This window comes from Sus scrofa, chromosome 1 (genome assembly GCF_000003025.6).
Source record: "Sus scrofa isolate TJ Tabasco breed Duroc chromosome 1, Sscrofa11.1, whole genome shotgun sequence".
Lineage (NCBI taxonomy): Eukaryota > Metazoa > Chordata > Mammalia > Artiodactyla > Suidae > Sus > Sus scrofa.
Window position 1 is genome coordinate 43,429,517 of NC_010443.5, and position 12,639 is coordinate 43,442,155.

At 37.1% G+C, this 12,639-nt stretch overlaps 1 protein-coding gene across 1 annotated transcript in view; it reads left to right on the forward strand.

The window, feature by feature from the left end:
* The window catches only part of CEP85L (centrosomal protein 85 like), a 172,206-nt gene that overhangs the window by 36,887 nt on the left and 122,680 nt on the right, over positions 1-12,639 (forward strand). Inside the window, 1 exon segment of the mRNA XM_003121248.5 lies at positions 11,345-12,132. Coding sequence (XP_003121296.3) covers positions 11,345-12,132 — 788 coding nt within the window.

A 12,639-nucleotide genomic window follows, 5' to 3' on the forward strand; every position in this document is an offset into this window, starting at 1 on the left:
AGAATATATACCATACGTTTTTGCAATATGAGGTCTTTTACTTCTATACATGATAATTTTTTTTCATTATAGAATCATTCTATAATCAATCTTTTTGCTGATGAAAAAGATTAATAACATATCAGAGGTTATATAGCTGGCTAATCAAGTGTGGAGCTGAGCTTCTTCAAGTCTAACTCCATAGCCCTGCTCTTAACTGCACTGTTAGGTATCTGTTCCTGAAGGGAGAAACTAGAGGGGAAGAAGAGAGGTGTAGTGTAGGATAGTATAGGTAACACTAGACTGAGAAACCAGAGACCAGGATTCTATTTTGAGATCTGTACTTGGGCAAGTAATTTAACCTTTATGGGCTTAGTTCTTCATTTGCATGTGGAAGTAGGTCAAAGGTTATGTACAGAATACTTCTTTTTGCTTGTGAAATCAAATAATTTCAAGTCAATATTTAAAATAATTATGACTTAGATTCTTTTGCAAACTAAGCAGCTCTTTCCCTTTGTTCCCCATCTCTACTTAATTTTCTTGTTGATTTACATTACTTGTTAAAATACTCAAATTTAAAGATTTAAACATGGCATATAAGAGCATTACAGATATAGCAGATTTGCAGAAATTAAAATTATTTGTTGGAGGTATATTTTGTATCTTTGAGGACATCATTTTTACCTTCAGGGTTATTCATGCATCTCTTGGTTCATTTATTCATTCACTCATTTTTTTTTCCTACCGTTTTGCTTCTTGGCCTGGTAGAATATGAATGCCTGAACCTGAGCAAGCAGAGCTGAATTTAGTCCATTTTCAAGAACTGTGATGAATTCATGTACTTTTTTTCTTTTTCTTTTTATGGCCTCACCTGCAACATATGGAAGTTCTTGGACTAGGAATTGAATCTGAGCCAACAGCTGCTGTCCTGTGCTATAGCCACAGCAACGCCAGATCTGAGCCACATCTGCTGGCAACTTGCAGCAATGCATATCTTTAACACACTGGGGCCAGGGATCAAACTCACATCCTCATGGGCACTATGTCAGGTTCTTAACCCACTGAACCACAATGGGAACTCCAACCTATGTATTTCTGATCTGAAAAGGCTCTTCAGTCACACAGCCATGAGCTTAGGGAAGAGGTTAATGACTACACATTTCCCTAGACTTTCAGGTGGCTAGAGGACCAAATGATAATTTCTTGTCTGTTCTCTCATAAAGTAACAGGTTTTTTTTTTTTTTTCCTGAGAATATTTGACTTTTCAAAAATCATATCCCATAATTTGAGATCAAGTTAAAATTTGATTTGTAAACATCTTTATAGCGAAGAAATAACATTTGCCGCTCTTTGCAAGTGAACTGCGTGATGAGACCTAATCTAAACTGAAACTAGTAGGAAATATCCAGAAAATGGTATAGTTGAACAAAATTTTAAAAGACATTCAAGAATACTAAAGTTTTTGTGTAAATATGATAAGGAGCTTTGTTACCTGCCAGCTTTTAAAATTTGTTTTGCTTTCAGTTGTTGACCTCTTTAAACTATACCTCAGGGAGTTCCCGTCGTGGCACAGTGGTTAACAAATCCGACTAGGAACCATGAGGTTGTAGGTTCGATCCCTGGCCTTGCTCAGTGGGTTAAGGATCCAGTGTTGCTATGAGCTGTGGTGTAGGTTACAGACATGGCTTGGATCCCGTTGCTGTGGCTCTGGCCCTAGAAAAGGCAAAAAGACAAAAAAAATAAAATTAAATTAAATAAATAAACTATACCTCAGATTGTTCTTTAATTAAGTTGCTAATAATCTGTTTGGAGAGCAGAAATACTCCCCCCCTTTTAAAAACCAGTTTTTTAATCATGTTTTATATAAGCTTATAGAAAGAAGTTTCTTCGTTTGTTGTGAATAGTTGCTAAGAGACACTACAAAAAGGACTTGAGAACTAATTTGTGAACAGTAGACTTCTGTAATTATTTTAAACAAGTCATTTTAGAACTTTACACAGATTCTCTGTCTCATTGGATTTGAAGTGACTTCACAAAATACAATTTAGAAAAAATATAAAACAGTCAAGGAAAAAAGGTGATTGGTAATAGCGGTTAGACAATAACAAAATGAGAACCAAGATTCATACAGAATTGTTTGCTATTACTATCAAGTACAATAGCTAGAACAGGCCATATGTTTGGCAGTAGGAAAATAGAAAAGTCTCACTATACTTAAGAAATAAAGAATAGGAGCAAGTGGTTCAGGGAAGTATGTTTGTCATGATTTGGTACCTGACAACATACAGTTTTCCATAAGTTCATGACATTTATTTCTGTATGATTCTTTTATGTAGTCATTCTTGGCTCTGTGCAAATACCATAATGCCAAAATATGACTTGATATTTTAGGTGTGTCTTTTGTAAACATTTAGCTAGATTAAAAAAATGATTTGGACAGTTCTTATCTTTTGAGTGGATTTTCACTTAATGTGGTTTTTAAATTTTTATGCATTTTTTATCATATTTTACTCTAAGTCTACTTTTCAGAAGTTTTTTCTCTCTTTTCTGCCTTCTTTTGATTCACTTTTTCTCATGACAGTTTACTTCTAGTTTATCACAAGTTATAAATACCTATCTTTAAAAATAATCTTTTTTTTTTTTTTTTTTGTCTTTTTAGGGCCATACCTGCGGCATACACAGAGGTTCCCAGGCTAGGGGTCTAATTGGAGCTTTAGTTGCCAGCCTATGCCACAGCCACAGCCACACAAGGTCCAAGCAGCATCTGCGACCTACACCACAGCTCACAGCAGAGCTGGATCCTTAACCCACTGAGCAAGGCCAAGGATCGAACCTGCAACCTCATGGTTCCTAGTCGGATTCGTTTCTGCTGTGCCATGACGGGAACTCCCTAAAAACAATCTTTATTGAGCCATAGTACTATACAGTTCACCCATTTAAAGTATACAATTTAATGCTTTTTAATGTATTATCAGACCTGTTCAGCTATTACCACAATCTAATTTTGGAACATTTTCTAGAAATCTTGAGCTGACACTCTCCATCTTTCCTCCCATCCTTAAGCATCCATTCTTCAGTTGATGGCATTGGGTTATTTTGAGTTCTTTGCTATTAAGAATAATGCCTCTGTGAATATGTTTTCATTTCTCTTGGGGTATACATACCTAGGAGTAGGATTGTTGGGTCATATGGTAACTCTATGTTTAACTTTTTGAGAAACCCCCAGACTGTTTCCTAATCACCATCACTGTTTTGTATTCCCACCAGCATTGGATGAGGGATCCAGTTTCTCCATATCCTTGCCAACCCTTAATATCTGTCGTTTGGATGATAGCCGTCCTAATGGGTATGAAGTGGTGTTACATTGTGGTTTTGATTTTCATTTCCCTGATAATTAAAAATGTTATCTTTTCATATGTTTTAATAAGACCATTTGTAAATCTTCTTTGAAGAAATGACTACTCAAGTTTCACATCCACTTTTAAATTGGGTTTATTCATGTTTTTATTATTGTGTTGTGTTTCTTTTAAGTTAGGTGATTACGAAAATTTTCTCCTATTCTGTGGATTGTCCTTTACCTTCTTGATGATGTCATTTGCAGCAAAATTTTTAAAATTTTATTGAAGCCAAATTTGTTTTTGTTTTCTTTATTTGATGGCATTTGGTGTAGTATCTAAGAAATCACTGCCTGACTTAATCATGAATATTTATACCTATGGTTTCTTCTAAGTGTTTTAAACTTTAGCTGTTATATTAGGCCTATGATTCCTTCTTTTTTTTTTTTTTAACAGACACACCTGAGGCATATTGATGTTCTCAGGCTAGGGTTCGAATCAGAGCTGCAGCTGAGGCCTATGCTACAGCCATAGCAACACTGGATTCCCTACCCACTGAGCAAGGTCAGAGATCAACCCTCATCCTTGCAGAGACTATGTCATGTTCTTAACCCACTGAGCCACAGTGGGAACTCTGACCTGCGATTCATTTTGAAGTAGTACTTGTGAGAGGTATAAGGTAGGGATCCAGCTATATTCTTTCACATATGGCTATACAGTTGCGACCTCTCTACCTATTTTTTTAGTTGTTAATGTGGAAATTTTAATATGCATTGCTGACCTTACAATCTATAATGGTAGAATCTCTACCACCCTGTTTTGAGTTGTCATCGTTGATATTTTGGTTTTTATCTCTCTCCTCTTTTTTTACCCCACAAGTTAGATGTTGTTTTATGTAAACATTGGAGGTTTTTTGAGATTTAATTACAGGTTTACTCTTTTTAAAAACTTCCTTTCTTTTCACAACTCAGGACTCATTTTCTTTTTTTTTTTTTCATTTTCTTTTATTACTCAAATGAATTTATCACATCTGTAGTTGTATAATGATCATAACAAACTAATTTCACAGGATTTCCATCCCACAGCCCAAGCACATCCCCCCACCCCCCAAACTGTCTCCTCCAGAGACCATAAGTTTTTCAATGTCTGTGAGTCAGCATCTGTTCTGCAAAGAAGTTCTGTCTATCCTTTTTTCAGATTCCACAGGTCAGTGAAAGCATTTGATGTTGGTGTCTCATTGTATGGCTGACTTCACTTAGCATGATAGTTTCTAGGTCCATCCATGTTGCTAAAAAGGACTCATTTTCTTTAATGAAAGAAACTAGAATTTTAGTTGTACTAGTGAGTTTGTTTGTGATAAGCTCTTTTTTTTTTTTTTTTTTTTTTTGTCTTTTTCTAGGGCTGCACCCAGGGCATATGGAGGTTCCCAGGCTAGGGGTCTAATCGGAGCTGTAGCTCTCAGACTATGTCACAGCCACAGCAACAGCAACACCAGATCTGAGCCGAGTCTGTGACCTACACCACACACAATGGTGGCAATGCCAGATCCTTAACCCACTGAGTGAGGTCACGGATAAAACCCGCAACTTCATGATTCCTAGTCGGATTTGTTAACCACTGCTCCAGGACAGGAACTCCCAGATAAGCTCTATTTTTGATAAGCAGAAAATATATTTTCCCTTCAATTTTGTTTTATTTTTAAATTTTTTTGTCTTTTCTAGGGCTGCACCCAGGGCATATGGAGATTCCTAGGCTACGGCTTTAACTGGAGCTGCAGCCGCCAGCCTACACCAGGGCCACAGCAACGCTGCTGACACAGCAATGCTGGATCTGAGCCATGTCTGCGACCTACACCACAGTTCCTACACCACAGCTCACGGCAACACTGGATGCTTAACCTACTGAGCAAGGCCAGGGATTGAACCCAAAACCTCATGGTTCCTAGTCGGATTCGTTAACCACTGAGCTCCGACGGGAACTCCTATTTTCCCTTCAATTTTGAAAGATAGCTTACCTTTCCAAACAGTTCTTGGGTGCCAATTATTACTCTGAACCCTTTGAAGATAATATTACTTCACTGTGTTCTGGATTCCATTATTGCTGTCAAGAGGGTAGCTATCATTCTGAGAGGTTTTTTTTTGTTTTGTTTTGTTTTGTTTTTTAAATGGATAATCTGCCTTTTTTCTCTGGCTTGCTTCTTCTTGTCTGGTGTTTTGTGGTTTCCTTATGATAAACTTTATTCCTGTTCTTAAGCTGTGTTTATGTATTGGTGAAATTATAAACCTTTAGGAGAAGGGCTATATTTATATTATTGTGAATAATATATTTGCATTGTCTTTTATACTTAGCACAGTGCCTTGTATGTAATACATTCCTAGAAAATTGCCTGAGTTATTGTTGACATTCTCTATATAGCTTTTTTCCTATAACAGTGTAGTTTAGACTATTTTTAAAAATTACCCAAAAATATTGGGGATACTTAGAATTGTTCTTTTTTTTTTTTTTTTTTTTTTTTTTTGTATTTTTAAGGCCACACCCATGGCATATGGAGGTTCCCAGGCTAGGGGTTGAATCAGAGCTGTAGCCTCTCACCTACACCACAGCCACAGCAATGCCAGATCCAAGCCGCATCTGCCGCACCATAGCTCACAGCAACACCAGATCCTTAGCCTACTGAGCAAGGCCAGGGATCGAACCTACATCCTCATGGATACTAATCAGATTCATTTCCGCTGAGCCATGGTGGGAACTCTGAAAATATTCATTTTTTAAAAAGAAAAAAAAAAGGAATTAAATGTGTAAATTTTTTTTCCCCTATATTATGTATGATCATGACATTAGGAAGGGAAAAGAGTCAAGGTTTTGTGTATAACTTAATTATTGCCTTTGTGTTAGGGTTAATATTTTTATTAAAATATAAAATACTTATGTTTTACATTGATTGATAAGTATGTTAAGATATTACATTTAATTAATTAATTAGGCTGTGCCCACAGCATTTGGAAGTTCCTGGGCCAGGAATCGAACCTGTGCCACAGCAGTGACAACATTGGATCCTTAACCCACTGAACCACCAGGGAACTCCTACGCTGTTACATTTTAAATCAGAGTATTTGGCTATAGGGTTGTATAGTTTCCTGATTACTTTTTTAATTGTAAAAACTCATGATTTATTGTTATAATATAGATCTAGAAGTTGTGTTTTTTTAAAAAAAATTAATTCCTTTTTACTATAAGAAGGATAGAGCTGAGAGACTATCCCTATATACATGAAAAGATAGAAATCAATATGGTATCTATTGCCAGATAAGAATAACATGACAGTGAAACAGAAGGTTGGGGCTTTTGTTCAGAATTCCGAACATTGTTACCTTAAATATTAAAGTCACTTACATTATCAGGTTACAGTGATGTCCTCTTCTTATAGTTTTCCCTTTAAACTGGTATCTATCTGAAACCGTTAGCTCTTGCTCTGTGTGAGTGCTCTAAGCCCTGTACTCTGGGCTTTTTAAAAGGACTACCTTCTGCTGGTTTCAGATTTCACTGTTCTTAGATATGGGCTGGATGCCATCATAATAACTTGCATTGGGATTTTGTGGCTACAATTAGGTAGTATAATAGAATACATTAGGCATTGCATTGTGTCTACTTCTAATTGATTGTGTTCATTAGGTATAATAACACTTTTAAAGTGTTAAAATTGTTAAAATTAATTATTTTTGATTAAGATAATTCTAAGATCGAATCGTCCTTTTTTCAGATATTTATACTGTTAAATATTTATTCATATTGTGTTTGTGCATGCGTATGCATGTGCATATGTACATGAATAGACTAAACTTTAATCCTTAATTTTGACAGTAATGAGTTCTTAATGTCACAATGCATCAGTTCTTACTGTGAAACTCAGCTGCTTGTGTTGATTGAACTTTGAATATTTAAGCTTCAGAGCTTCAGAACTGGAATCAGATCCACGTGGAATGAGTTGTAGTGAATACAGCAGCAGAATCACCTATTAAAATTTGATGTTTCCTGGACGCTCTCTCATCTAACTGCATGAGAATCCTTTGTAGTAGGAATCCAAATCCTAGGCTATTCTGTTGTATGTTAAAGTTTGAGAACTTCAGATAGGTGACTTCTGGGGTAAATTCTATACTCCGTGTCATGTTCTATGAACAGTAGCTTTCAGATTTGTAGGAATAAATACTGATCTGAAGTGGGATTGGTTTTTATCATCAGTTGTTGATTTTCTATTCATTTGGGAAATATGGAGCTAGCAAAGGTGGTCAGGAAGGTCTACCTTTATTTATTACATTATCAGATGTAAGCAGCAATCAGGACTGGTGATCTCTGGTCTCAGAAGTTTCAGCTGTGACATCAAAAGTGAGACACTCACCTGATATATTATTCATATTTTAGTAACAGTGTTCTTTGAGATATTTCACATTCTTTCAGGTCACAAAAGAAAACATCTTTGCAGCAGTTTGGCCAAATGGTAAATTTATACTCTTTGGAAAGAAATTAAAATCAAACATTGTATATACAAAGTAAAATGTGAAAACATCTTTCTCCCTTTCTCCTCTTTCTACTATGTAGAGGTTACCTTGGTTTATTAAGTTTTGGGTATATTCCTCCAGACCATTTCTTTGGACCATGAATATATGTATATATGCTTACATGCACATATATGCATGAGTACATATATTCATTTATATGTTTGCATATTCTAAATATTGATGTGTACAAATAGATTGCCCCTCTTCTTTCAAAGGCTGTAACAGTTTATGTTCTTATCATCATAGGGTATTAGCAGCCTTTAATAATTTTATGAATATGATAGGGAATGCACTTTAACTGTTTAGTGAGTTAGGGATCCTTTCTTTAAAAACATGTATTCTTTTTTTGCATTTCTTGTTTGATAATTTGCTTATTGATTTGTTTATTTTAAAATTAGGTTTTTAAGGTTCTTTTTTGAGTTCTTCTATTTAGCCCTTTGTTATACTGAAAATATAATTTAATTTAGTTTTTTCAGTGGTGTAATAATAACTGGCATTTTGCTTTGGGCCAGGAATTCTGAGTACTTTATACATGTATTACTTCATTTAATCTTCACTGTTGTCATCGCCACTTTATGGATGAGGTAACTGATGGCAGGGAGGTTAAATAACTTGTTTGAAAACATGTGAGTACTAAGTGGTAGAGCCAGGATTTGAATCTAAAAATGCTAATTTCAAAACTTACTCTTAAACTTTACACTATATTTTTACTTACAAATTTTTTAAAGGTAAGTCGGAAAATTTTAAATTTTATATGAAGCTCATTTTTTGTTGTTTTTAAAAAATTAAAGATATTTTTAAGAGTCTATGATGATTTTAATACAAATATTCCTTTAGGAATAGTAACACAAACACATATATAGATATAGATAATGCTGTAATGTGTTAATACAAATAGTCCATAGACTCTTTGGGGTCATTTGACCTACTTCTATTGAGAACTGAACTTCAGTAACATATTCCTCTCTATTTTCTTCCTCTACTGATTACCATAATAATCCATTAATCAGTCTTCCTGATACCAATCATTTTGCTTTAATCTGTCCTCAGCAGTTACTGGAATAATCATCATTTTGTGTGTGTGTGTGTGTGTCTTTTTGCCTTTTTCTTGGGCCGCTCCCACGGCATATGGAGGTTCCCAGGCTAGGGGTCAAATCGGAGCTGTAGCTGCCGGCCTATGACAGAGTCACAGCAACACCAGATCTGTGGCGACGTACACCACAGCTCATGGCAACACCAGATCCTTAACCCATTGAGAGAGGCCAGGGATTGAACCCGCAACCTCATAGTTCCTAGTCGGATTCGTTAACCACTGAGCCATGACGGGAACTCCTGGAATAATCATCTTAAGTACAGTTTTTTTGTTTTGTTTTGTTTTTTTTTTTTTGGTCTTTTTGCCATTTCTTGGGCTGCTCCTGCGGCATATGGAGGTTCCCAGGCTAGGAGTCTAATCAGAGCTGTAGCCACTGGCCTACGCCAGAGCCACAGCAAGGCGGGATCCGAGCCACATCTGCAACATACACCACAGCTCACGGCAATGCCGGTTCCTTAACCCACTGAGCAAGGCCAGGGATCGAACCCACAACCTCATGGTTCCTAGTCGGATTCGTTAACCACTGCGCCACGATGGGAACTCCCTTAAGTAACAGTTTTGATCATGCCACTTACTCCTTTGTTTGGAAACTGGTACATAACATTTCTTGCTGAATGTTGAACTCTTTCTGTAGCATAGCATTTCAAGACTGGTACAACTCTGCCTTTCAAGAATTATCTTGAGCAACTTTTCTTGACACTGCATACTGCAGATAAATGGGATAATTTGGTTTTCTTCTTTTCTCTCTCTCTCTCTTTTTTTTTTAATGGCCATACCTGTGGCATATGGAAGTTCCTGGGCTAGGGAGTGAATCTGAGCTGCAGTTGTGACATACACCACAGCTGCAGCAATGCCAGATCCTTTAACCCACTGCACTAGGCTGGAGATTGAACCCGTGCCTCTGCAGCAACCCAAGCCACTGCAGTCAGATTCTTAACCCATTGCGCCACAGCAGGAGCTCCTGTTTTTCTTCTTTTGAGGCCATATTCTCCTGGCTTCATACTTGGATCAGTTAGTGTTCTTAATTACCAGAAGCTGACTAGATGATTGAACACATGAGGAATTTATTTAATGGTGTTCGGTCAACTCAATTTTTGAGGCAGGCTGGAAAACCAGCCCTAAGGTTAAAGAACCTTCCAGGTTATATGCTTCAGTCACCTCTGAGAACTCTCTCTTTCTCCTGCCCCACTGGAGGAAAGCACCAATGCTGCCAAAATGCTGCCACTTCCAGGCCAGAACTTGGTTTGGCCATCTCTGCTGCTGTCATTGTGGGGCGCTCATGCCTTGCTGTTGCCAAAAATGGTGTCCCCCCACACTGAGCCCATTTCTCATGGGACTCACTTCCAAACTGAAATTTTGTGCAGGTGCTTCTGAATGTCTGTATCAAAGTTGCATGGTATTTTGGGGATTTAAGGTCTAAAGTTTATTTTGGGATGTTGGACTTGGAATGTGGGAATTTTCTGGAGTATGAAAAGGCTCTGCAGAAGCTTATGGGAAACTGTAATATGATAAATGTCTACTATAAATACTTTTTTTAATATTCCTCCATTTGTATTTTTTTTTCCCCTTTCATCTACAGGTGAATAAATTCTGTGCAAAGCGCTGCCGGAATTCCATTCCATTCAAAACTATTTTTGAATAAGTTTGCCTGGCTCTTTCTCATTTTCATTTTCTTGACTTTCTCAAACCTTTGTTTTTTCTATTGCTTTATTTCTTTAAAACAATATCAGAGTTCACAAGTAATATTTAAATATATTCTAGAATGAATCAAACAGTATGGAAAGATACAGAATAAACTGTAAAATTTGCCTTTCATGACCCCCCTCCTCTCTCCCTATTTCAAATGTCTGTGCCCTTTCTAGGTATCATATGATAAAAATGATAACCTTTGATTTTAATTTGTCATATTTGATGGTCATTTGGCATTGATGGTAACTCCATTGAGTGTAGAGGCCCTTGTTATGTTTTGCGCTTCCATAGAGCCCACCACAGCTGTTCCTATGTGTAGAATAATATTATGTGAAGGCCTGACCTATGGCAATAGCTATGTAATCGTTTTGGAGGCAAACATTTACAACTTGGCGGTTTAGTAGATGATCAGAGAAAGATAGGAATCAAAGTAGACTCCAAGAGTTCTAGCTTGGGAAATATGGGCATATATTTTGTTATGTATCCATTTTTAGAAAGTGATGGTTGAAGGATGTTTGATTTGTTTTTGACAAATCTGAAGTAATAAAAATAAGTCCCTCATTTTGATAAAGTCCTTCTGAAAAACTTGTGCCGTGAAATCATATTCAAGATGTTTGTTTTGGCATTTTGCATTTCGCCTAGTTTTTCCTTCTGTTAATCACAGCTAATTTGGCATTCTTGTTTCTTTCCAGATCATTCAACTTCAAGTGGCACATTATCTTTTAAGCCTAGTCGATCATTGGTTACTCTTCCTACTGCCCATGTCATGCCGTCTAATGCCAGCGCTTCACTTTCCAAACATAGGGAGTCATTGACATCAGATGGGTCAAAATGGAGTACAAGCCTCATGCAAACATTGGGAAACCACAGTAGAGGGGAGCAGGACTCTTCACTAGACATGAAGGACTTCCGGCCCCTCCGGAAATGGTCATCTTTATCCAAGCTCACTGTCCCAGATAACTGCAGCCAGGGTGGCATTGTGCACACGGAGCAGGCGAGGAGTGGTTTGGAAAAGACAGGGAGAGGCAAGGCTTTAACATCACAACTAAGGACAATTGGACCTAGCTGCTTACATGATAGTATGGAGATGCTTAAGTTAGAGGACAAGGAAGTAAATAAAACACGATCATCAACTCTGGACAGCAAATATAAATTTGAGAGCTGTGGCAAAGAGGACGTTAAAGCTTCTTCCTCTACTTTTCGGAGACAGACCTTAGACATGACATACAGTGCCTTACCTGAAAGCAAGCCCCTTATGACAAGCTCAGAGGCTTTTGAACCTCCAAAATATTTAATGCTTGGTCAACAAGCAGTAGGTGGAGTTCCCATTCAGCCTTCTGTGAGGACACAGATGTGGCTTACGGAACAGTTGCGGACAAACCCTTTGGAAGGTAGAACTACAGAGGACTCTTACAGTTTAGCTCCCTGGCAACAGCAGCAAATTGAAGAGTTTCGACAAGAAAGTGAAACACCAATGCAGGTAAGGCGCAAAATCTAGTATTTGCTTCCCTCCAGTGGATGTTCTGAGTACAAGCACTTGACAGTGTGTCCGCAGGCACAGATTGTTTTGCATTTCCTTTCCCCTGCAGAGGAATAAACATAAATGTCATAAACTCTAAAAGTACTGCATTGATAAACAAAACAGGAACTATTTGAGACTGGTTAACATGAAAACTTGAAACCTTATGTCTAACTTGGTCTTCACTTTCCTTCTCATTTGTTAAGTGGACATAAAAATAAAGCAAAACTACCTCAATCTAAAGAAACTTGAAACAGGAATGAAGGAGCTGGTGTACTATAACGTTAGCCTGGAGCATGAAGGCTTGAATTTTGTTTCTAGTTTTATCAGATTCAGAATCTGGATGATTCTCTACCTGTCACTTAAGAAACTGGTCCTCATTGTCTTTCTTTTTTTTAATTGAGGTGTAATTGACATAAAGCGTTGTATTTGTTTTAAGTATACAGCATAATGATTCAGTATATGTAT